The sequence below is a fragment of the Anguilla rostrata genome, chromosome 11, assembly GCF_018555375.3.
Source record: "Anguilla rostrata isolate EN2019 chromosome 11, ASM1855537v3, whole genome shotgun sequence".
Taxonomy (NCBI): Eukaryota; Metazoa; Chordata; class Actinopteri; order Anguilliformes; family Anguillidae; genus Anguilla; species Anguilla rostrata.
In genome coordinates, this window is record NC_057943.1 from 9,132,109 (window position 1) to 9,159,509 (window position 27,401).

The 27,401-nt window shown below is 44.1% G+C and overlaps 1 protein-coding gene across 6 annotated transcripts in view; it reads right to left on the reverse strand.

The window, feature by feature from the left end:
* Positions 1–27,401, reverse strand: part of nphp4 (nephronophthisis 4) — a 154,725-nt gene that overhangs the window by 14,607 nt on the left and 112,717 nt on the right. For all 6 annotated transcript variants that reach the window (XM_064297732.1, XM_064297733.1, XM_064297731.1 and 3 more), the window contains 9 exons: positions 26,696–26,830; positions 22,958–23,109; positions 19,552–19,743; positions 15,104–15,291; positions 13,480–13,640; positions 11,780–11,942; positions 4,153–4,287; positions 1,222–1,433; positions 359–585 (listed from right to left, as the gene is read on the reverse strand). In XM_064297732.1, the coding sequence (XP_064153802.1) occupies positions 359–585; positions 1,222–1,433; positions 4,153–4,287; positions 11,780–11,942; positions 13,480–13,640; positions 15,104–15,291; positions 19,552–19,743; positions 22,958–23,109; positions 26,696–26,830 (1,565 nt within the window). The remainder of the gene's footprint in view (positions 1–358; positions 586–1,221; positions 1,434–4,152; positions 4,288–11,779; positions 11,943–13,479; positions 13,641–15,103; positions 15,292–19,551; positions 19,744–22,957; positions 23,110–26,695; positions 26,831–27,401) is intronic.

Sequence of the window (27,401 nt, forward strand, 5' to 3'; positions counted from 1 at the left end):
AGGTTCTTTGGAATGTTTTTTTCAAAATTCCAAGTCAGTGTTCTAGAACTCTATTGCTTTCAAATTGGCAGTAGTGATTGCTGCATCAGCATCAGAATGTTCAGTTAATAACATTCTAATCACGTATGTGTGACCTCACAGCTTAAAGGGTTAAGCCAAGTTCATTAAGGGGGGGGGGCACATCATCTCACCCATCATTCAAACTGACAGCCGGATATTATTTCTCTAATGCTTCTCGCGTATGTTTGTTTATGAAGGCTCCACTGTAAATGGAGCATTAGTTAACCCTTTGAGGTGTGAGATCAGAGAGATTTCGCGGTGCGTTCGCTCTCTCCGGCCCCCGGGACAGCCGCCGTACCTGAGCTCCGGGTCCTCGCTCTCGACGGTGACGGTCTGCGGCACGTTGAAGGGGTTCTTCAGGACGAACTCGAAGAACTCGGCGGCGCCCAGCGTGGCGTAGAGCGTGTGCTGGGTGGTGATGGCTCTGGCCAGCATGCTGGTGATGCTCTCGGCCTTGCTCCGCTCGCGGTAGGCCTCGATCAGCTGCAGGTCCCGCAGGTGCTGGACGCGCTCCTCCCGACGGCTCTGTGGGAGGGAGGGGCCACGAGACGCGCTGCGTCACGAGTGCTCAACACCCCGCTTCCCCCCAACACCCCAACACCCCCCCTCCCACCACATCACGCGCGCTCAACATCCTGCATCCCTTGCCACTGTCACACACGTAACGCATTCCCCTTGTACATTAAAGCCCTTTCATTCAGAGAACCTATCAACATTAAATTAAGCAGGATTATTAAAGGACTAAAAAAAGAAAAGGTGACTCAATCTGGCAGAGGTGACGGGTTTTGCTTGCAGAAATCAACGTGACTTAAAATTATTACCTGGACTGTAACAGCCTTGAAATAAATTCAATATGAACTTCACAAAACATTACCTAATTACTAAAAATCTGTTCATACTCAAGAGGAAAGCGACAGCCCTTTGTGTTAGCAGTTTCAGAAAGGGACAGCATCCCTCCAGGCTGTTCTGTGGGCTCTTTCTGGTAGCGGTTCAATAATCTGCACACTCTTGGTGAAGATAGGCACCGCCTAATCCATAACAGGCAGAACCCACACAAGCGCGGGGGAGGTGAGGCCATCCCACAATGGGCTTTGTGGCAGCTTTGGCTAAACCCGGCCAGCTGGACCGCGGTAAGCTCTGAAAGATTTTGGTGGCCATTACCGTGACGCTGGGCCTGGCCGGAGCGCCGACGCCGCCCTGCTCCTCGTACCGCCGCGCGGCCGCCATCCTCTCCAGCTTGCGGCGGCGGGTCTCCTCCGTCTCCTGCAGGGGGCGCCCCGCGGCCACGCCCGCCTCCCTCGCCCGGCCGTGCAGCAGCGAGGCCAGCTCGCCGTCCGTCTCCGCCAGCCGCCGGGCGCGGCACGTGTTCCTGGCTGCGTGGAGGCATAGACAGGGGTCACGACCTTGGGACAGGGGGTCACGACCTTGGGACAGGGGGTCACGACCTCGGGACAGGGGGGGTCACGACCTCAGGGCCAGTCAAGGCGGCGTGGCAGGAAGCGGCCGGCGACGCAAGTCGTTGAGCGCAGCTGTCTGCGCCGAGCCTTGCTCTTTATCAGGCCGGGAGATAATAATAACTTCCTTTATCAAATGAGATAACGGATCCCCACGGCTGTGTCCGCCTCGGGGACGGCGTGAAAACACTCAGGCAAACACAGCACGGGGACTCCCTGTCTGTACTGCCACACTGTGAACCACCAGGCACCATGTTCTTCACTCTTAAGCCGCGTTTCCACCAAAATTACCCGGAACTTTCAGTCCCAGGAACTACTTTACCAGGAACTAAAAGGTTCCTTCAGCCAATGGTTGTCTGCGTTTCCACCGGGGTCTAAAGTACCGCGAAGATTAGGCAAATTAGCCCACTGACGTTGTCGTCGGTCCATCTGTCATTTAATTTCTTCTGGAACCCCATACTACCACCGAAGTAGCCTACATTATTTTCTAATAACCGGGACAGCCCGGAGGGGTTTATTCCACTTATATACAACGGGTTACCAACAATGACTATATATGGTTACTTTTGTATTTATTGATTTTCATATATCCTCTCAAACACATTCATTAACAGCAGAAAACATGCACACGTTGTAAACAATTTGCTGTTTTATTACTTTCTCGTCGTCAATTCCATATAGGCTAATCGCAAAATGACAAGAATAGAACGAAAACTCGGACTTGCGTGAAAATGTAAATTAGTAGTGGTACAGCCACCGTTTGCTTTCCTTCGAAGTTACTGCTAGCCGAGCAGCGAAGTATGCCCTCCAGATGCGAACCATGCACCATAAATGAGTCCATAGTCTTCCTGGTCTTTTTGTGGAATTGAAAAATGGCAGTAAAATTGAGTAAAATTACGGCAGTCTGAAAAAGCTTAAGGGAAGATTACTAGAATTAACCTGTTATTTTACCCGGATAAAAAGTGCGGAAGGTGATTTCCAGTTTGCTTGTACTGTATCACCAATGTTAATTATGCAGAACTACTGCATACCTCACATAACTGTATCAAACGTTTTGAGTCAATTACAACGGACTAACAAAGAAAATCCGGAAGAAAATATTCAGCAACCGAATTAATCCGTTTGAATGTTTTGGTAGCCTACGTAATATGCTGTCCCAGCACGAATGCTTAGCATTTTATAAAACGAATACTAAAGCAAGAAAAGAACAGAAGAGCACACGTTATAATTCCAAGACGTTGACAGGCTATAATCAAAAGTAGGCTACTGCGCCGCATAACATACAAGTTTGATTTGAAGTTATTATGAAAATAAATTGGTTTGCCGCTGCATATTTTCAAACATGGCGGGTAATGGCGGAAAATAAATACAACACAAATGCTACGAGTACTCGACCAATCAGAAATGTTCAGCGCTGCAAGCTCCACCCAAAAGGTTCCTGTACTTTCGGAAAGTACTACCCCCCGAGCAGGAACGTTTTGGGGGGTAAAACAAAGCCCCCAGAACTAAATTTAGACCCTAGTTCCTGCGGTGGAAACGCACTACGTTCCTCAAAAGGTTCCTAGTTCCGGGGTATAGTTCCTGCGGTGGAAACGCGGCTTTAGATTCTTAGGTAGCAATTTACAAACCGTTTTAAAAAAAAGATAACATATACAAATTAGCACTCGGGCTGAACTTAACAATGAACGTGTTCACTTATCTCAGTATAAAACATTCTACACTTTTCACACATTTTCTTCATTTTTAAAATGACCAGCAAGGGAAAAAAAAGTCTCCCATTTCATTGTTAATCAAAGGACAAATGTTGATTGAATTCAGGCTTAGATAGGCTTTGTGCTTTTTATTGTCCTTCCTTACTATCGTTTAAATTTTTTATATGGCAGTTTATCCTATAACCTCTGGGGACTGCAGTGCGTATGCCAGCAGCCAAAGCCAACGCATAGACAGAGCCCAACCTGATACAGCAGCACGAACGATATGTATAAAACTCACCTCAAATAAGAGGCAGATAAAGTAAATTAGGGATCAAAGGAAAACGGTAGCAGTGCTTCACGTTACCTTAAACCCTACACAAGAGGCTTTTCTCCCGCTCAGGAGATAACCGACTGCATGATTTTTTTTTTTCTTTTTTGTACCTCTGTCTCTCCTTATCAAAGATTCATCTGTTCTCTGCCAATCAAAGGCATGGGGGAGATTGTGGCGTGCTACTTCCAGGAAGTGTGATAGCCTAGCCATGGTCCCAGGCCGAATTGACACTTTAAAAAGCAGTGACAGAATTGTTAGCGGGATCGCTTGTAACGTGTGAAAGAGCCCGAAGAGGGAAGTATTAAGAATCGTTTTGAGAATGACAGACAGCCTGACCAGTGAGTACTACTAGAGTTGGGATGATTCATCCTTTATGCCCGTTTAAGAACCATTCACCGCCGTAGTGTGTGAACGGAGGTACGTGAGCGTTCAGCTAGCGACTCAATAACACACAGAACACTGTAAGCACAGTCCTCTCATGCCGTTTAAAACCTGAAAAAAAAAAAAAACGATCAGATGCATTGACATTTTAACGCAAGCTCTTCCACCCTCTCGTGTCGAGTGCGTGAGCGTGTGAACAGGGGGGAGCCGTTGTGGCCCTGGAAGTGCTCACCGTTCAGGCTCGCCACGCTCCTGGCGCTAATGCCGCCGCCGCCGAAGCCGCCGGTGCCGTCGCGCGCCACGATCACGTGCGAGCGGGCCGGGGGAAGCGTCGCCGACTTCTTCGGGTTCACATCGGCCAGGCGTCCTGGAAGAAACCGAAAGTGCCCCCCCGCGTGACCACAGTCAGAAAAGACGAGCGGTTTCAGTCATAATGATGAGGTGCTCGGGGTCCCGTTGCTCTGGCATCCCATTGCTTTGGCAATCAGCAGATAGCGGCTCCCCATAAATGAAGCAAAACAATCAAATGGCAGCCTGGAGAGTGTTTCTGGAACAAATTAATGACATAAATTCAATTTGCCTGTTTACAATACACGCATACAAAATACGCAAAATGCCCAAGTAGTGAAAGTTTGTGGAACCACGGATATGCTTATGCTGGTAATAAAAATGCTAAAATGTTTGAAGAGATGTAATTTTTTGATAAAATTTCAAGTCCTCTGAGGACAGTGTGGTACAGTTTTTTTGTCAGTTCTCCAGACACCTTTCATAACGAATAAATAAAATAAGATGTTCAAACTGTCACATCTGTAATACTAGAAGCACCAGTATTTCTAACTTTATTGAGATCACACAAACCTTTTTTCCCCTACCTCAGAAAAGGCTTCTCACAGACCCTGGGTGTCTTGCATGCATCAGTTCTTGAATGAACACCCAATCAGCAGAAGCTGACAACATGACCGGTGGTGCGGCCAAAACATCAGCAGAGGGCCAGGTCACCTCACTGGGGAAGGCCACCCGGACCTCCTCCCCACACTGGCAACAGCTGCAGTTCCACCTGCGCTCGCTAGCATGTCACTGCAGCCATGGGCCTGATGCTCCGCATGGGACATAGAGGAGAATTCACCCGTTTCTCACCATCTCCTCCATCGGGCTCAGGGTCAAAGCTTTTCAGTAGTTTGACCTGAACCCATGCAGTTCTCTCCAGGAGGGCTCTCATACCAAACCCTCTCCCGCTGACTCTCACACAAAACCCCCCCCTGCTGGACCTCACACCAAAGCCCCTGCTCCTGCCATTACGCCAAACCCCCCCTCCTGTAGGCTGTTACACAAAACCCCCTCCTGCTGTGCTCTCACCAAACCTCTCCTGCTGACTGTCACACCAAACACCCTCTTGGCTGGCCCACACATCAACAGCTTCAGAGTGATTCAACTCTGTAGTCTGAATGGACTGCTTTGTTGCCACCTACCATCAGGCACCCATCCCCTAAATCAATCTACGGCAGCCTCCAAACACTTCAAAAACCTGGAAGCTTTCACCATTTGTAATGTAATTACAAACAAGCCAGACCATGCGACTGAGAATGGGCTAACTGGCCACAGCTTTGCCCAGGCAAAGAGGGTTCCAGCAGGCAAGATTCTGCCATCATGCAAGAGCGACTCCTGTAGTCACCCAGATGCCTGCTTTGCATGAGGATCAATCCTCCAATGTAATAAAAAAAAGTCTGCACTGCAGTACTGACTGTTCTCACCAAGTCTCACCTCTAGCTATATTCCACCTTGTGACTATGATCTGAAAAACATCTACCAATTTTTATTTGTACTGATAGCTGACAACAAGAACTGAGTCACTGTCATCTAAGTTCTTTCCTGTAAAAAAAAAAAGATGGAAACTTTATCCTGAAAGATTTTACATCTGTATGGTAGAAGCTTTTTAAATTCATTTAATACTTTACACACTTAATTGTTGCAACAGACTCTACTTTTCGAGAATGACTCTTGGTATTGTGAATGTTATTGACTGTTAAAAGCTTCAGCAGCCTTGCTTGGAAGCTTCTGCCCTTGCCTGCAATACAGTACAAATAGGCCAATAACACAACTGTTGTTCAATTAACATTAACAGAGGGAACCCTGCTTTCAGCGAGCTGGCTGCCACCGCTTTTGCTATCTGGCTTTTGAATCATATCACTGGTACGCTTAGCTTGTTCATTTCACAGCTAGCCGGAAAGCGCGTTTGTAGGCGTGGTGCTTTGCGCTGTAAATCATTTCACTAAATCCAGAAGTGTATTTCCTGCCAGGAACCGGCATTCCATGTTTAACGTCCGCAGGCTGCGAAAACGGAAGCTGGCGAGACGACTCTGAGCAGACTCTTCCCCTCACAGACTGTGCGGCCGTGATGCGTTTGCAGCCGAAGCATTCCCGTTTAATATTTCACACTTTTTTTTTTTCCCGCCATCCCGTTGGCGAATCAGTCATCGGTGTGACTGGGGAGCAGGCAGGGTTTTCAGCCAGTGGTGTCGGTGTTTTATGTTTAAAAGCGCTTTACAGTACACTGTGCCATCCTCGTAACCCACGCCATCTCACACGGTGCTGTAAACTGTAGCCATGAGGTCCTCCCTTCTTCCAGATTGACCGTAATATTTTTTTTTAGTACGGGAACACAACTTAAAACGAGCCAGGGGCTTACAAATATGTCCCGCGCCACCAGCGACTAAATAAGACGGAACCGCTGTGTCATGAGTCGGCACCCCGTTGGCAAGACGCAACTTTCAGGGTTATCGCTGTCCCAGAAGGGCAGGCTTCCGCCTTTCATTTCGCCTCGTCATGGCCTAAAGGACGCACTGTACAGAGAGAAAAGCAATCTAATTCCTTGATATCGCCAGACAGCAGGATATAAAACAAGATTTATCTGCTGTCTGCGCAGGTGATTGCACGCACTTTGCATAAGGGTAGACATACAAAGAGAGGGACCCGATTCAGCGGACGGAAATACAAGGGGCTGTCATGTCGCCGTGCCAACCGGTGCATTGAGAAACACTGATAAAAGGACCTTTTCTCTGTCAACACTACCTGCCAATGAGCGCCCGGCCGAGCTTTGGAGAGCCACTAACAGAACTGGCGTGACAGAAATCAAAAGAGGGGTTTGACCCGCTAAATAGATCAAATCAAAATAAAATGCATTTTTAAAAAGCCTGACTCAATGAGAAACAGCAATTCAGGAACTAGTATTTATAAAAACCCTCTGACAAAAAAAACTAAAACACATATGCTTTGCACGTATTATGATTAGCTGGTGGATCAGAGTTCTACTATAACCTCTTCTACAGCCAGACATTCTCCAATATCATCTGGCAGCCAGAAGGCGTTTGTGGCAGAACAGACACAGGTGACAGAAACCTTCAGGAAGCCCAAGGGCAGGGGTGTTCAATCTTATCCAATCTTATTCCTCCTACCCTTCACACAGGCTAATAATGATAATGTGAGTTGGATTAGAAGGAAATATTCTTTCAATATGTACCTTTCAGCAACCTGACGAACCCAAACTGAACCCTGCAGGTACCTGAGCTGTACCTATGACCGAGGCAGGAAAAATGTGAAATTATGAACCAAGGACTCCAGGAATGTGTTTCTGAGTCAATGCAAAATAATGAATAACTACAACGTTTAGTTGTAGATAATTTGCCTTGAATTGTGCTACTCCTGTTTAAAAAGATACATACATACATACATAAGATACATAACATACATGCATGCATACATATATTAGAATACATACATAAGATACATTACATACATACATACATACATACATCTGTGGGTTAAATAAAATCTTGATTAAAAACTTTAAAATAATAATTAATATGGAGCCCTTCTCCAGCAGAACCTACCCTGTAGTGAAAAGCAGAACCTACCCTGGTGAAAGGCAGAATGGCTGTGTAGAGTGGCTTTGCCAGGTCTGTGAAAGACTTCTCTCTGAGGAAGACTAATTGAAAAGTGTATGCCAGGAACCACACTCTATCAGATTTATTGACTGGTTCACAGCGTGCATGACATTATAATGACCCCATCACTCCACCAGCTCAGCAACAACCATGACACACTGCTTAGAGCAAAACAATAAATGAGATTGTGACCGACTGTAATGTTGTACCGCATTACTTGATTTCTCCCATGACTGGCTTCCACGCAAATAAAACAAATTCATGTTCCAGCCGTTTCTAAACATGAGATCGTTCTTTTGTCTTTCGTTTCGAAAAGCTCAGGCCGCACCAGACTTCTTGTGTAATCTAACCTCTTTAAGAAATAAAAAAAATAAATCCATACAAAATCTACAGTAAACCATTCTGTGTATGGCAACATTATTCAATAACCTTTTTTGTTATTATTTCTTCGCATTGACATGGCAGGGAACAAGATATGAGTTCTCGCCACCATTATTTGTTGAGCAAATTTGATTGAAAATATTTCCTGTGTGTGACAGCCTTGGATGAGAGTTCCAGCTCTCATCCTGCTCTCCAACCCTGGCCTTATCTGGCTCCCGCAGATAAGCCTGCAGAAGGCAGGGGAGATAAAAGTATAATGGCCCTAATCTTTACTCTCTCGCCTTTTTAGGCAGATGCATTACCCTACGCATGCGCCCCTCCGAATGCGTCTGGGCGGACGCATGTGATCCCCTGTGCCCATGCTGCTATTCCAGGTGTTAAGGTGGTGACTTGGGTGACTGTGCTTTTTTTTTTGTTTTTGTTTTTTTGTTTTTCTTTATAATACTTTTTTAATCCGAAACGTTATTTTACCTTCTTTCCTTGTCTGAAATCAGCTGTTAGGATTCAAAATTATTTGGTTTGTTTTTAAGATTGTGTCACTAATTTTTAATTTTTTTTGCTGTTGTACAACTAAAACGAAACACTCCAAATCCTTGAATTGGTTTGCAAGTATGTGCAGATTTTGTCAAGTTCTGCTTTTATAGTAAGATTTTTTCCTTTAAAAAGAAAGAAATAGTTACAATATAGAATTATTAATATAACACATTTTTCATGTCCAATGAAAGCCCTCGTTGGCATTAAAGTCACTGAGCAACAGTTGAGATTACAGTGCAGATATTAATGCTTAATATTGGAAAGCACTGCAAGCAATTCTCAGGAACCATCCTCACCTACACACCCATGAATCAACAAGAGGATGTTACAGTGCTCGGGCAAGGAAATTGGGGACACAGTAAAAAAACAGTGGATACAAACAGGGTAACCATTAAAAATTTTCCCCAAATCAGTTAATTTGACAAATCATGTTTTAGCTAACCACAATATATATTTTAATCAACCATATTGAAGCCTTTTGTTTCTTTTTGCTTTGAAGAAGACATTCAGTTCACTCCATCATCTGATTCATTATAAGTTGCAAAAAGTTTAAATGGCCGCTTGCATGCTAAAAGGCCTCAATAATGAGCCAGCCACCAGATAACATTCAGTTCTTCTCCCTCCATTGGTACAGAGAGATGGACTTCATTTTAAATCGGAACAAAGGAAAAAATAATTTCAATTTACTCCTCTGCTTCGAGTTTCTATTTTCAGGACATTTTCTACTTCACACTGCAACTGCAATTAACTGCAATTAGTCGCGCAGGGAAACCCCCCTATTCTCTATGTAGCGCATCACGGTGAAGATGGCCGCAGTAGTACTGTCTACGGACATCGAGAAGCAGAGCCCCCTACAGCAGGAATGTACCGGCCATGTCCAATAGTCCCGCGTCTGCAAGAAATCTAATGTGAACAAAGCAAGGTGCCATCGGCAGGAGGGCGGCATGAGCGATCGGACTCATATATATCGACAAGTATTATGGATTCATCTCTTTTTCATTTGTTTATTTATTGGCCGGCTTTTTTTCTCTCCAGAAAACGAGGTTTGTATAAGTAATGGTACTTGTATTTTAAAAATGAGTGAGGTCCCATAATTTCTTGACTTTCCAACAATCCCCTTCCTGAGACGGTGAGCAGTCATTGTTATGCACATCACCCGAACGCCGGTGTTGCATATCGAATTTCACTTCTAATTGTCATTGTTTAACGCTGTTATGTATACGCCAACGCGAGCAGTGCTGAGTGCACCGCTTTGTACAGATTCCCCAATCTGGTCACGCCGGCTGCCCTCTAACACAGTCAAAGCGCTAACATTTATTCATATCGACTATCCAATAAGCCAGGTATTCTGATTTATAACCGCAGCGTTAAGTGTTACAGGGTGCCTTGGGTCAGTATCGAGAGGAGGGCCCGGATCTGTATGGAGATTACAGGACGAGCTCTCTCGGTGCCTGCCTTAAACGCTTGAAACGTACCGTAAAACGTCGCGTTTCCCCCCATTTTTTCTTCAGTCTGATATCGGTTTATCCCGGGAGAGGCGCCGGCGGCGTTCGCTCAAATTGCGGCAGCGCGGCGCGTAATTGCAGAGCGGAATGAGAATGACTCCGCAGCGCGCCGCCATCTAAACGAATGTTTACGTCGATAGGATGTGTGCGCGGGGGCGTGCGCAATGAAAACACGCCACGGTATCGCAGAAACACTTCCCTCATCAGCTCCACGGCTCCAGTCACGAAACGCCGGAGCCCGAAATAGCTGCGCCTAGCACCCGGTCCTCCTCGTCCAAAATCCCTCCAAACGAGGCCCACCAAGAACGCTCATGCACACACGCAAAAAAAAAAAAGGCTCGCAAAACCACACGCGTTTGTGCGTTCAGCAGAGAGGTACTCAAAGGCAAATGTACATTTACCACCAGGCACTGTTTGTACAGTGAAATGATTTCAAGGGGAAACCCAAATTAACGCATTGTGTGAATGCACCAACAATAAAAATTCATTACCTTCTGATTAAAGCTTTCTTAATGGGCTTTCTCTAATTACCCTCAGCATTCAGTGTGCCGGCAAATTTAATAATAATTCTCACAGGGCACAGCTCCTCTGCTTCAACAGTCAACCGCAACTAATTTTCAGCCACGGACAATTATTCCGTTCTGAAATAAAGTTTTGAGAAAAGGAAAACAAGCCAGATACCCAAAGACTCAGTTCCCATTAACACTCAAGGAGAAAGAAAAGAGAACAGATACTCTGGCAGGTATAATAAAAAAAAGGCTACATTATTTAGTTGGCTTTATACAGTGTGGAGCTTTGATACTGGTGTATCTGGCATCCTTTTAAACATAACACAGAGCTTATTAAACACCTGTATTTAAATGTTCAAAAAAAAAACTTGCATTAAATTTTGGATCTATCTCTTCAAAGCAACATTTCCAGTTGGCAAACCCTGTTATGCGTTTCCTTTCAAACGCCCTAGCAAGGAGAGGCCCAAGCTAGCCAAGAGCAGCGCCATGTCACAAAGCTACATCTGCCTTGGCAAATTCAAGGCCTTCTTCTGATGACTTAACATTATAGCGAAAGGGGGGAAAACAAGAGGAGAGATGAATTAATCCATGATGAAAAGGAACAGTGAAATGGCCGTGGAGAAAGCTGATGGATGGCGTTTCAAATAGATAATTGATTCCCGCCGTCTCCGGCAATAAGACGGAGCGACACAGAGAACTTCACTAATGGAAAAACAGCCCTTGATTAGAATGTATAAAAAGCTATCTCTTTTTTAAAAAAAATAAATAAATAAGACAAAGCATGAAAAACCCCACCACAAATAATTTGGCTTCCTCGAATGACTGCGGTTTACTGCCTGTATGTGCCGCCCCATACTTCAGCCCCCCCGCTCAGCGTGCTTCCTTGACGACGCCTTAAAAAAAAAAAAAAAAAAAAACGACCTCGCTAAACTTCCAAAATGGCCGTACGGCATACGGGCCTGCGGCGGCGGCGGCGGCGGCTCACTCACCGATGTTACCCAGGCGCAGGTGGAGCCTCCCCCTGACCGCGGTGAAGGCGCTGACGGTTGCCACGGCGCCGCGCGCCGGCGGGGCGTCCTGGAGGTACTCGGTGGTGATGACCTCCAGCTCCTGCGCCAGCTGCACCGCGGGCCTGCCCTGACGCAGCAGGTGCTGGGGGAAAAGAGAGAGCGGAGAGAGAGCGAGGACAGCGGTCAGCACGCACACGCACACGCACGCGCGCGCGCCACTTCGGCAAGGGCGGCGGGAAAAAAAAGGGGCCCAGGTCCTCCGTCTCCATCTCACCCTCTGCCCTTAATGCGTATGAAAGACAGCAGAGGATGTTTTTTTTTTTTTACAGTTCCTACATAATGCAGTTCTTTTTTTTTTCCAGTGGCATAACCTCCATCTGAACTGCTGTTGGTGTATACATCTAACCACCCAGGTTAAAAGGTTATATAGGCCCTCTCCCCCCCCGCCCACCGTTTTCTTTTTGGTGAAATAAAATTCTCTTCTGTTGAACATGGGCAAAGGCCAAAGAATAACATAACCACAATTTCCAAGCTTCTTATTTATTCATTCATTCATTTATTTAACCATCCGATAATTTCCTGACCGCCACCTGATTTGGCCCTTAACATAGTTATACCGATAATGACACCAATCATATTTTGGCAATTTTAGATTAAGTGGTCGTTTAGTTCTGGCATGAAATGTCCTGGACACAGAAAATATTAATAAGTCCTCCAGTTCCCCTAAGTAATTAGAGTCCAATCAGGTACCCTTCAGTGTTTACTGAATAATTGCTTTCTAAGAATGTGTCGCAGAAGTTAATTTAGCTGACTTTAGTTTATTTCTCCAGGCCAAAACATTTTATATACTATTGCAATTATCACATGCACTGCATTAAAATAGTCTTTCACCTAGACTGGTTTCTAACACCCGTGATGGGCTTTTAAAACTGAAAAAATAAAGTTGGAAAAGTTCAAATACAATACATGAAAACTTTGATCGAGGATAAGTATTTAAAACTTTTTTGGATGCATTTGGAAATACTCTCAAATACACAGCGCCTTTATGCAGAACTACAAAAAAACACAACATTGATTGGCACTGCCATTAAAATAAATTTTAAGAATTTTAAGGAAGTGTTTGAAAAAACCACAAATGTTAGTATTAAGTTTCTCAAGTAAGAATACTTGAAATGCCATGCAGAAGTTTGGGTGAGCGCATTTGTAAATATTTCCACTTATACAAATAAGCAGTTTCTGAGATGCTCCCAAGTCTGCAGTCAGGAACACTTTCAGTAAATAGTGCAAAAGTGAGCGACAAGCAAACACTCAAACCAGCCACATTCAAACCAGCCTGAGAGAACAGGCGCATCGCTTAAAACCCTCTTAAGATCTGGTCTGTTTTTGATGGTGAACTGATGGTTTTTGATGATAAAGTGATGATTTTTGATGGTGAACTGATGGTTTTATCATGGTTAAGTAATGGTTTTCCATGGCAAAGTGATGGTTTTAGATGGCAAAGTGATGGTTTTTGGAGGCAAAGTGATGGTTTTTGATGATGGGGTGATGGTTTATAAATGGTGAAGTGATGGTTTTTGATGATGGGGTGATGGTTTTGGATGGTGAAGTGATGGCTTTTGGAGGCAAAGTGATGGTTTTTGATGATGGGGTGATGGTTTTTGATGAGTCGTCTTCATTACCTTGAGCTCCACACCTGCAGAGCCCACCAGCAGGAGAGAGTCGCTGTCCCACACGTCGATCTGCAGGGTGTGCAGGGCCAGGTAGCGCAGGAACCAGCGCTGCTCCCCGGGTTTCAGAAAGCCGGGGTCCACCAGGTACTTCAGCTGCAGCCCAGGAGTCCCTGTGTGGGATACAAGCAGAGGGGAGGAGGTAGGGAGGGAGGTGGCGGAGGAGGCAGGGAGGGAGGTGGGGGAAGGGGGGGAGAAGGTATGGAGGGAGGTGGGGGAGGAGGTAAAGATGGAGGAGGGGGAGTTGAAGGGGTGGAGGTGGGGAGAGAGGTGGGGGAAGTGGAGGGGAGGAGGTAGGGTGGGAGGGGTAGGGGAGAGATACTAAGAGATCAAAGCAACAAACAAAAACAAGTTCAACTGGAGTCCAACCCAGCGGCTTAGATTCTCCTTCTCTCTTCTTTCAGCAACACGTAGCTACTTTGCAACATACCTGTCTGTGCAACAAGACTGAATCAATACTAATGTATCCTTTAATAAAAATCTATCTGATGCGGTTCTATGAGAAAAATAGATGGGGAATATCTGAAAGAGATTTAAAATGGACTCATTTTGTTTTTCGTGCAGCAGCATCTTCTTTGAATTCAGCTGTTAAGCTGGAAAATCACGGCCGGCGATGCCGTAGCGATCGCCATGCAAACGTGCTGCACTTTCTTACACACTTTCAGTGTTAAAAATGCAACATAACATCACCTGCAAATCAGAAAGGTAAAATTACAGTGTTCCAGTGACAGAAGCACTTTTTTCTCATCTTTCTTTTATTAGCAGCGGCGTATAATTTTTAAGCCTGACTGAAAGGGAAACCCGTGTCGCTGCTGCTGCAAGTCAGCCAACGCTGTTGCTACAAGGCAGCCGTGCCTCTCATCGACCTGGAAGTCGTTCTGGCCACCGGAGTGAGAGAATGCGTCGGGGGGGGGGGTGGGGGGATTGGGGAGGGGGCACGGTGCTTCTGCTGAGTAACAGGCATACAGAGGAGGGGGTCTGGTCTGGTCCCAGAAAGACCCGAGCAGGGCGGGGAGGAGCTCCCCTCCCTACACGCTGGCGGTGCTGCCACGGCGCTGACGTGCGGCGAAATGACAGGCCCGCGCTGCAGGGGCCGGCGTGCCTGTCGGTTTAGCCTGACTGAGCCAGCCAGCCCCTTTTCGGCAGATTTAAACCTGGCCTTCAGAGAGTACCCAGACAGAAAACCTCTGCTGAACTACACACTGAGTTTGCCTGGCAGGGATAAGAGGCCTGGGCAGGTAGAGCTCCCCGCGGGGGGATCTCACACACACGCACACACACGCTCGAGGTAGGGAAGGAAGGGGGGGGGTTCCAAGCCCCGTACAGGTGACGAGGCACAGCTGTCCAAATGAGTACCTACAGGAGGATTCTTCTCGGCTGGAAACAAAGAGCCACAGCGGCGGCTAAAGAAGCGGCTAGAGCAGGCGAGCGCGTGCAACCAAGATTATAATGAGATATGAGATGCGTTCGCTGCACCGGAGGGCAGAAATGCTAGCTGCTGAGGCTTTCAGCGCCACACATGCAGGTTCAGCAGCGTGAGCGCAGCCTGGGCCCCAGCCTACCCTGTGGCCCTTACCGGAATCCACAGTCCCGTCTTTGTTGACGAGCGCCAGGACGCAGGGGCGCTTGTCCCGGGACTTCCTCTCCGGCTTGTCCGCGCTGAGCAGCGTCATCCGATTGGTGGTCACGGGGGGGAAGCGGTACAGCTGGAAGGTGAAGTGCACAGAGTTCGGCCAATCATCATTCACGCCTTCCTGTGGGACCCTGGAAAACAGAAGGAAAACTCCATCAATAGAATAGGTACCGAATTCATAATAAAAAAACTCCATGTGAATAGGTACTGCGTATTAACTCCTCCAGTAACTGCCCTGGTTGGATGGGGCAGATTAGCATAACGATGGTATTGCTCTGGTCTCTTCTTCTGTGGTGCAGTTTAACCCAGTTCCACAAACTGATAACAAACAACAAACCAAGTAGTCTCAGATGCTTTGACGGCGTTCTGAAATCCTTCACACTCTATATTTATGCAATGCAATGCTACGTTAACTATGTGCTATAGCAATATAGCGATATGAAATTGAACCATTTGGATAATCACATAATTAAAAAATTCTACCCGAAATGGATCTGTGGATAAAGTAAATCCATACGTTGCTTCAAAGAAAATTAAGTATGATTACTATGATTATGATTATAACCGTGATTACATTACTTTCTCTATTTTTATTTTTTTATTTTATTTTTTGCGGACTCCTGAATTAAAAACGCACACTCATGAAAACCAATCAAAGAAACAGTGCCTGCAAAAACGGAAAAGCAAACATCTTGCAATGGCTGCTTGATTCAATTTGATCGTGTCTAGCCAGACAGAGAAAAATCAATAACAGCACATTATTCTGAGACAGGAGAGATTTCAGAAATGTTACTGTTCTTGAAAATTATGAACTGTGTATATACACAAACACCTAAACAGCCGCCATCCGGAAATATGGAGGAATTGTCTTTTTAAAAGTAAAAGTACAAGTTAAAAAAACAAACAGAAAAAAGTTTGTCCCCACAGACAAAGAACAAAACAATTGGGCATGACACAGCAGGTTTCAGAACGATATTAAATAAAGACAAAGAGACTTAGAGGGCCCTAAACGATAATGTCCCAGACACCTCCAGCACGCAAGCTGGAGTCAGCGTCTTAAAACAAACAAGAGGAAGTTTAGGAAGAAATAATTAGTCATCTGTCTCCTGCGAGGAGATTAAAAATCAATCACTTACCATTAAACAAACAGACAAAAGCATTTAGAGTGAAGATAATGGTTGCGCGTGTTGGGCATGAACACATCAAACTTGCCAGTTAAAGCACTTTCCAATAAGAGCAGAGCTCTGCCCTTCGAGTCAATCGAATCGGTGATATTCCTGCACGGCTTCTTCTTCTGCGGTGCAGAGATTTCATTAATATTCATTTGGTAAATAGACAAGATTGATAATTGCAGAGCCTCAGAGAGAAGCAAAAAAAAAAATAATAAAAAATTACACCATAATTACAAGCGAATACACACTGTGTGTCTGCCTCTCCCAAGCTTAGGTCTCCTTCATTAGTCAATTAATTTCTTTTGTGTGCTGACTGCTTAATGTGGCAGTAATGGGCGCAGTCTGTGCTATCCTGCTCCGCTGTTTGTCAAAAATACACACCCACAAGTGCCACAACACTGCGTTAACTGCTTAACCATCGCAACTGCACAAGTATATATGGAGAGGACAGCAATGCATGCTGGGTAGTAGAATTAATACATCCAGCACACACCGGTCAAAGCCTGACCTGTTCTATTATTGGTGTAAACTGAATTATGGGACCAAATGAGTTTTAACAGCTATATTAGAATGCTCCAGAATGCCGGTGAAGTATCACGTTAGAATTTAATTACAAAATGTCTTAAGGAAGCTACAAAATGAATAAGCTTCAGATATGTTCTTATTATTCTTTGTAGCGAATCCACAGCACAGAGACTGTTTGTAACTGTTTAAGAACAAGGAAAGGCGTGGCACAAGAAGCCTGTGATTGAAACATAACCGCATTAATCGAGGTCATTAAATACTGTCGATCTGAACGATGGACTCCATTACCGGACGAATGGCGGCTGCTGTTTCGGGCCTGGCTGAGCTGCACAGCCTGGGGCTAATTGATGTGCTAACGAGTGCAGGGAGGGGGGGGGGGTGCGGTGTCAGCACTTAACCCCCCACCCCCCAATCAGACCCTCTCCTCCCCACAAGCCCAGTTCTTGCTGTGAACCACAAGGAAGGGGGAGTTTTACAGAGAAAAGGTTCACAGAGAAACTTTCACAATGTCCAGCTAAAAAGAAGGAGGGGAAAAAAGAACAATTTGCAGCAATTTGGACAGTGTTCAGCACCTACTTCACTTTCTGTTATTCGGGAACAAGAGACGCACTGTTCAGTTATGCAGCGTTGATGAGAGGATCTCAACTTGATCGATAGGATGATTAGACAAATCTACCGACTGTACGTTTTCAGAAAAGTACATGAGTATGCACTTCAATGATCTAACAAATCTGACTATCAAGTGGCTAGGCGCACAGTAATTAACAGAACCATATGGCTAGATTAGATAAGGCTCTGTGAAAAAAGGTTAAAAGGTTGCAACTTGTTTTGCATAATGATACACTCTTGTAAGCTTCTAAAATCAAAACCACAATGTTTTTTTCCTCTAGCAACAAGATTAAAAAACCAAAGTGGACTGCTTGTGTATTATATTTCTGATTTGAAATGTTAAAACTAAATGTATAAATATGACACTCTTTATTTATCGATGCCATTTTAACTCATTTTACTTTTTAATGAAACAATGGAACTACATGTCGGGTGAAAGGCTAGCCCTGATAAAATAATTTTGTATATGAGGAACCTTGAGACGAGCCAATCTTTGTGAGATTCACAGTATAAGTCGGTAGTTGCCACCACCAGACTGACTGTGCCACTGCCAGACTGACTGTGCCACAACCAAACTGACTGTGCCACTACCAAGTTGACTGTGCCACCACCAATAATAACAACAACAACAACAACAACAATAATAATAATACTAATAATAATAACATATTATTTACATAGCACCTTTCAAGCACAGAGCACAAAGTGCAGTCCAAAGCAGATAAAAAATAAGTTATAAAATTACAACGCAGGGGGTACAATAAAAGCAGCATAAAAGGGAAGAACGATCAGCAAATAAAATAGCAATATACAATATAAAGTAATAAAAGGCTATATTAAAACACAAAGAGTAAAACAAAGAAGAGCTAAGCACAGTAGAAGAAAAACATAATAAAACAAAATAAAAGGAAGTTCCAAATCCGTAGCGTTAAGAAAAGGAAATTAAAAAGGAAAAAGCAAATAGCTATCAGTCATTACAGAAGGCGGTTTTGTAAAAAAAAAACAAAAAAAAACAAAGGTTTTTAGGCTAGTTTTAAAAGCAAAGACTGTATCAGCAGACCTAATATTGTATGGAAGGCTGCTCCAGAGCCTAGGGGCCATTACGGCAAAGGCTCGATCACCTCTTGATTTTAATCTAGACTGTGGAACAGCCAAAAGCTTAAGGCCGGCAGATCTGAGAGGCGTCTGGGGACAATAAGGAGTTAAAAATTGGGCGCCAAACCATGTAAGGCCCTGTAAGTAATTCACAAAACTTTTTAAAAGATTCTAGAGCTTACTGCGCCACTACCAAACTGACCGTGCCACCACCAGGCTCTGCGACACTACCAAACTGACCGTGCCACCACCAGGCTCTGCGACACTACCAAACTGACCGTGCCACCACCAGGCTCTGCGACACTACCAAACTGACCGTGCCACCACCAGGCTCTGCGACACTACCAAACTGACCGTGCCACCACCAGGCTCTGCGACACTACCAAACTGACCGTGCCACTACCAAACTGACCGTGCCACCACCAGGCTCTGCGACACTACCAAACTGACCGTGCCACCACCAGGCTCTGCGCCACCACCAGGCTGACTGTGTCACTAGCAAGCTGACTGTGCCAATACCAAACTGACTGTGCCACTACCAAGCTGGCTGTGCCACCCCAGGCTCTGCGTCACCACCAGGCTGACTGTGCCACTACCAAGCTATAACTGGGTTAGAGCTAGAGGGCTTATTAGGTTGAGAATTTCAACAAAAGTGGCTGAAAACAGCTTACCGACCCATTTGACAAAACAAGGGAAGACGTCTGAAGAAATACATATTGGAATAGACGGTCGGTATGACCGCATTTCAAAAATAAATTTACATACTGAATATGCATGTTTTTGAAGTGGGCATCATCAGTTTTAGGGTATTTGGGGAAATGAATCTAAAAGCCATTATAGTCCTCCTTTGTAACTGGGAAAGAGGAATATAAATCAGCAGAACGATGCCCGTTTTCTGTTTATATCGTCACGCTGTGTTACAGAGGATACAGAGCAGTGAGAGAACAGGTGTGCGTTTCCTACGCAAGGTGAAACAGGGACACGGCTCACCTGGAAAAGGCCAGGAACTGCAGGACCAGCTCGTTGCACTGCAGGGGATCCGCCTCCTCTCTCTGCGGGTTGAAGTTGACCGGCTCGGCCGGGTCCAGGACCTCCGCCGCCTGGCCGTTGAGGTCCAGGATCTCTGGGAAGCCAGCGGAGGAGAGCTGGGCCATCGAGCTCCGGGACAGCGAGGAAGCAGCTCTGAGAGGCAAACGCGGATCAGCACGTGCAATGATCAAAAAGCCATACCACTATTCACTGACACACTGACTCACTATGACCAAAATCCCAAACCCACTGACACACAGACTCACTATGACCAAAATCCCACACCACTGACACACAGACTCACTATGATCAAAATCCCACACCACCATTCCCTGACACTCAGACTCATTATGACCAAAATCCCATACCACCATTCACTGACACACTGACTCGCTATGACCAAAATCCCACACCACTGACACACAGACTCACTATGATCAAAATCCCATACCACCATTCCCTGACACTCAGACTCATTATGACCAAAATCCCATACTACTATTCACTGACACGCTGACACAGTATGACCAAAATCCCATACTACCATTCGCTGACACACAGACTGTGTATTATCAAAACGCCATACCATCCATAACCTAAATTCAGTGTCTTCCAGTTAAGCATATAGGGATTGGTTGAGTGCTCACTGATATCTACAGCCAGATAATATACTCATTTTTTTCGCCATTGGCAGATAGAAAGTGGCCTTATATTTCAAGTAAAAATATGCACACAAAGAATAGTCCTTTGTTCTAGACTGCAGGGTGACTGAGTTGCCTAGCCAAATTATTACTTTTTCAGTGCCATGTAAGGCCTATGTGATTCATTATGCTTCTCCTTGAGTTGAAAGATGTAGCCACTGACAAGCCAGTAACCTGAGTGAGTCACAACCTGGGAAGGTAGTTAGAAAACCACTTCACCCCTAAAATAAAACATCCCTTGTACTACTGACAAGGCAGAGAGGAAGAAAAGTTCTGAGAGCATACTAATTCTTGAAATGTCAAAGACCTATGCACATCCTAATTAGTAGTGGTGCAGAGCAGTGGGGTCTATGATGAATTTGCAGAGCTCGCAGTGCTCGTGAGGTCCAAAACGCACCTTTACTGTGCAAAACAGACAACGATTCGATTCCTCGGGATAAGACCGGACAAAGATCTTGAGGGATCACACAACAAAGGTGTGTGTCAGAGCTCACGAGTGTTGTGAGCATTACTTGCATTCATTTAGCACACTATTTCTAATTTATCTCTGAATATAAAATGGATAGTCTTGGTCCTGGATGATGATTGCTCAACCATGCTTCCTAGGAGTGCCGATATTTGTGATACAGCACAGCTAAATAGGAATGTACATCAGTTAGTATGATTGCACCTTCCACTAACAAACCTGAAACTGAAGCACAGTAAGCAGTCAACCTTAATAATAAATTGGAGATGTGACATCTCGTTAAGCTTCCTCGGTTCAGATCTTCAAAGTGGGCTACGGTACTGCGTTTAATTTATTGGTGCACCAAAAATAGAAATTGCTGCTTATTTCAAGACAACAGAGAAGGGCAAAGAGAATAAGATTCAACATGAAAGCTAGCTAAGGTCAGAAATTGAACTTTTGTTGCTTAGTGACTGAATAACTCCAGCTTCATAGAAGAAACACCTTACAGTCGGTTAAAGGGCAAGCACCACATAATCGCATCCCCCAAAGATATTAGACCAAATCATTTTAGTCGAGAGGTTTTTAATTCAATTAACCTGAATTTGTTGTTAGTATGGCTTCAAATTTGACAAAATGATCACTCCTGACGGAAACATTACTTCTGTGATGCCTGACATAACACGAGGAAGACAAACAGCTGCATACTAGCAGTGTTAGCTCTATCAACGGCGCTAGCTTAGCTCTTACCTTAGGATCTACTCTAATCCACCTCTAGCAAGTAAATTAGTTCAGCATCAGCACTGTAATCCCTAACAACACCTATATTCATAGCCATATTCATGATATACAGTAAGACAGATTGTCATTAAATATGCTTTAATAAAGATAATTTATATTTCTTTTCCTTCCCCCCAACATCCCCCCCCCCCCCCCCCATTTGTTATTCGCAAGCTATTTTTCCAGGTATGTTATTGGTTTCCACCCTGCAATATCGTAAATGTTCAATCAATGATGATAGTACAAAGTACATAACTGCTGTAAATGCAGATTCATAGTAACAATGTTTGGTTATTCAGGTTTCTCTGTAAAATAAAAAAAAGATGAAGGGGAAATCCTCTGCATCTGTAATCTCAATTAATTTCGCAATTTCTTCATCTGAATGAATGTGACAAGCAAACAACTTGTAATTCACAAACATTAGATAAATTGTTTTTCATCACACAAATCGCATTTTGTTTTTCCGAAAAGCACCAACAACTGTATCAAATTAACAAGTATTTCCAGTTAAAATTAGTATAACAAGAAACAGACATTCTCCTCCTCCAAAAGTAACATCTTAATTCATACAGATTGGATTAATGTTCGCACGGCAGTTTTAATTTCAAAGGAGTTCAATTTAATCAGATACACTGTGCAATTTAAATTAAATTAAAGGTCTTTTGAATTCAGTGTGCACATTTTAAAAAGTGGGTCATTTCACAGCAATGAAAATAAAAAAAGTCATTATTGGGTTGGAAATGAGAACCACTGAAATTCCAGCCAAATGAATGAAAAAACATATTTCCTGATCAACTTATATACGATTCTTTTCACCTGATACTCTGCAAATGCAATTTGATGTTTTTTTGTTTTTTTTTATAGCTTGGAAAAAGTTCCCCAGTTGTTCATTTTATATATCATCATAATTGTTATGACTTTTCAATTTCTGTTACTGCATTCGAATTTCAGACAGTAACTCTAAATACTAAATTAACTTATACCTTTGATTAAAGAAAATTAAAGAGTTATGTATGAAAACGCATACTATTTTATGAACACAGGCTGTTGTAAAAGTTATTAAAACAATAATTCTTTAAACAAACCAAGTTTGTGCAAGTCCTCCTGTGTGTTCTGTTCTATATTGACTGCGGTACCTGTGTGGCAATACTTAAATTTATACCTAAATTTATAGTTACGAGAATCACAGAATAGACTATACAAGTAACTTTCTATCAAGAAGGACACAGAAGGACTTGGCGGATCCTACCCATTTCCGCAAGGCAAAAGTGTTTGTTTTTTATTTTTTTTCCGGAATCTTCCGGCAGCTCAGCCACCGCAGGGCCGCTGTGCCTTTAAAGGCCCGTCGCCGCGGCAGCGGGACTGATTAACCTGTAAACGCAGAGGGCCGGCGGCGGCGGCGGCGGCAGCGGCTGCAGTGGCGGCGGACTCTCTCTCTCACCCCGACGTCTGCGTCCCCAGCGTGGTGACGGGCGCGTGCACGGGGGCGAACGGCAGCTCCCGCAGCTGCTCCGCGGGCGGGGGCCGGTCCGTCTCCCCCGCCGCGCTCAGGCTCACCTCCAGGTGCGCGATGCTGCTGGCACACGGCAGCTCCTGTGTGGGGGGGGGGGGGGGGGGGACAAACCACGGAGAGACAATCGTTTGTTTCTGCGAGCCGGCCGTGCAAAACTATAAAAGTATTTTAAATACATAAAACACAACTGTCACCGGCTATTAGCCTTGCGAGCGAACGCTGTAATTTCCCTCTCCGCAGCTGCACTGATGCACAATGCAGCTCAGCGGTGGAGACATGCACAGCCGTAGAACATGAAGGCCCACAGCTGTTATCCAGCCTAACTCAGAGCCACGCTGGCTGCATCACACAACAACTTCATAAATGTGCCAAAACATGAAGACTTTCAGACTTTTTCCATATGTTTTCAACTGTCAGGCACATTCATTATAAGGCTCTTTTGACAAATTACACAGACTGATTGCCAGTAATGTTATGCTTGTGTAATTTGTGTAAAAACGACAATTCACACAGCTGGTTGGCAGTGGTTACTTTGCAACTTGGAAATATGGGGGGGGAAAAAAGAACACAAGTTCAAGTAAATAAAATAAATTGCTTGTTTTAAAAAAATACCAAAATGCACAGCTGACTGTCAGATTAAGTGGTATACTGTCAGAAAATCATCTATAATTTGATTTGATATTTCTGACAGACAACTCCAAGATATATTACTTTATAATGGTCTCTCCAGCATTAGACCATTAAAAATCAAGGTAAATATCACGAATACAATAATACAAATGCAAAATAATATGTATCAGGTCTTTTAAAAAGATTTTTTCATTGAAAAAAATATTAATATATTGCACATTTTTTAATGGCCCTAGGTACCCATGCTGCAGTAGAAAATATTTGACTCATTCAAAATCATTAAAAAAACCTGTGTCCTTTTTCCTAACCCTAACCATAACCCTAACCCTAGTTTGGGCCCTTAACCCTAAATGAAGCCATTGGTAGCTTGGAAAACTTCAGAAAACCCATTTAAAATTGATTAAAAATCAAGGTAAATATCACGAATACAATAATACAAATGAAAAATAATGTTTCAGGTCTTTTAAAAAGATTTTGTCATTGAAAAAATATTAATATATTGCTAATATTTTAATGGCTATAGGTACCCAAGCTATAGTAGAAAATATTTGATTCATTCAAAATCATTAACAAACCTGTGTCCTAACCATTGTTCAAGCTGCTGAACACAGCAGTGAACGCTCCTTTACCTTCAGACTTATCGTTTTCCTAACCCTAACCCTAACCCTAGTTTGGGCCCTTAACCCTAATGGAAGCCATTGGTAGCTTGGAAAACTTCAGAAACCCCATTTAAAATTGATTAAAAATCAAGGTAAATATCATGAATAAAACAATACAATGCAAAATAATATGTTTCAGGTCTTTTAAAAAGATTTTTTCCTTGAAAAAATATTAATATATTGCTAATTTTTTAATGGCCATAGGTACCCATGCTACAGTAGAAAATATTTGACTCATTCAAAATCATTAACAAACCTGTGTCCTAACCATTCTTCAAGCTGCTGAACACAGCTGTGAACTTGCCTTTACCCTCAGACTTACCGTTTTCCTAACCCTAACCCTAGTTTGGGCCCTTAACCCTAATTGAAGCCATTGGTAGCTTGGAAAACTTCAGAAAACCCATTAAAAATTGATTCGAAATCAAGGTAAATATCACGAATACAATAATACAAATGAAAAATAATGTTTCAGGTCTTTTAAAAAGATTTTTTCCTTGAAAAAATATTAATATATTGCTAATTTTTTAATGGCCATAGGTACCCATGCTACAGTAGAAAATATTTGACTCATTCAAAATCATTAACAAACCTGTGTCCTAACCATTCTTCAAGCTGCTGAACACAGCCGTGAACTTGCCTTTACCCTCAGACTTACCGTTTTCCTAACCCTAACCCTAGTTTGGGCCCTTAACCCTAATTGAAACCATTGGTAGCTTGGAAAACTTCAGAAAACCCATTTAAAATTGATTAAAAATCAAGGTAAATATCATGAATAAAACAATACAATGCAAAATAATGTTTCAGGTCTTTTAAAAAGATTTTTTCCTTGAAAAAATATTAATATATTGCACATTTCTTATGGTCATAGGTACCCATGCTATAGTAGAAAATATTTGAATCATTCAAAATCATTAACAAACCTGTGTCCTAACCATTCTTCAAGCTGCTGAACACAGCTGTGAACTTGCCTTTACCCTCAGACTTACCGTTTTCCTAACCCTAACCCTAGTTTGGGCCCTTAACTGACAAATGATCTATAAAATTACTGGCGATCCAATGTCATTTTTATCTTTTTCCAATGATTTGCTGTGTGCAAAATATAACAGTAATTATCTGTATGTGTTTTAAAGTAACATCTGCTTGAACTATAATCACCTAAATCTAATAGTAGCTCCCTAATATTAGTAGTGAACATTAACTGTCCATCTGTAATGTTCATTTATTTAATTTATTTCTAAGTTATTTTGTGTATCACAAACTTATTCGACGTGAGGTGCTCAGACAGCAGTCAAATTTCACAGTCTCCACCAAAGCAAAACACTTTATATTATTCACGGAGTCTAATGGCAGTACAGCAGCGAGCCGAGCACGGTTCCCCTGTTCAGCGCACAGCACATGTGTCCATCAAAGCGTCTGGAGGGAAGTGACAGCACGTGAGGCCGCCGCCCGACCCCCCCCCACCCCACCCCCCCGCGGAATCTCAGCGCCGGGATATTCAGGACGCCCATCATGCGACCTGATTAAAAATCACACCCCCCACAGCCTCGTCTGCCGCCAATCTATGACTGTGCTCGTGCGCTTTTGTAGAAAAGCGTTCTCTTACGACGATGGCTTTTCTGAATTTCAGCCGTGGCGTTTTGGAGATCCGCGCAGACAGGCCGAAGCAAAGGCTTCGTACTGCGTGACTACAGCGTGTGGAAAGATGCTGAAGTTCCACGAGCTGCCCAGGGTTTTCAGCTGTCTGCAGCTGACGGGAGTAATCAGGGGTGTGTGTGTGTGTGTGTAAGTGTGCGTGCGTGTGTGTGTGTGTGCGTGCGTGCGTGTGAGTGTTTTACCTCCAGAATGTCATTCTCTAAAACATTTCTGAAAGCAGTGCTTCTTTCAGGCTTTGAGCAGAACGCATACCAGAGAGCAGCTGAAAGAAAGGGAGCTCAGTACTGAGAGAGTGATTCTGTCCTGGGTGCAGACGGGGGAGGACGGGGGGGGGGAGGGGGAGGGCACTGGCAGGTGTGTGTGGACAGTACGCCTGTCTGTGCACACACGTGTGCGTGCATGCACCTGCAGTACAACATAAGAATACATAACGACAGGCCAGTGAGTCAATCTATGGCAATGCACTTTTTACGCATTTATCTGCGTGCATGTGCGTGTGTGGGCCTGTATGTGTGTGTGTGTGCTGTGCGCATGTGTGTGGGTCTGTATGTGTGTGTGCACGCGCGTGTGTGGGCCTGTATGTGTGTATGTGCTGTGCACATGTGTGTGGGTCTGTATGTGTGTGTGCACACGTGTGCATGGGTCTGTATGTGTGTGTGTGTGTCTGTATGTATGTGTGCGCGCGTGTGTTCCTGGGGAAGCAGGAGCGGGGGCGGACTCTTACAATGTGTGACAGCTGGTAGGCCGATACCAGAGGGGAGGGGTAGAGCTGAGAGGGAAACTGCTGTTGCCAGGGTGACGATGTGGAGTGGCTGATGGTTGGGTAACGTGGAGAAGCAGCGAGCTGAGATATAGACAGCTGTAAGAGACGACACACTAAGAATTAACACACAATTGCCACCAGAACATAAAACAAGACAGAGACCATTAATGCCTGACAACAAGCAACAATAGCATTTCAAAAAAATATTGTCTAGAGGATTTCATTCAGTCCTTGTATATAGCAGATGCCAGGTTCTGTAACACATATAATCCAAGACACCCTGTTTTTTCATATGGAACATGAATCAGCCTCAAAAATATAACATTTATTCAACAGGCGTTATTATTTCCTGTTCTATCTGATGCCTCCGACTGCACAGCTCACATCAGGTTGGAGACACAGACACATAAATCAAAGGCAATTTCATTAAATATAGACCAAGCAATTTAAGCAGATGACTCTGCCGTTGTTCCCAACAATACATTCCTGAAAACAGGCTGGGCTGAAGAGGTGCAATACCTGTACTTAAACTGTCACTATCTATTAACCTGACTTACAACACATTTACGACCCTCGTGCTGATAGCAAAGGATATGACATGCCCCCCCCCAAACACCCCCACCCCCCGTCCCCGGCCTTGTTCCGAGAGGTATTTTCTATGTCATAG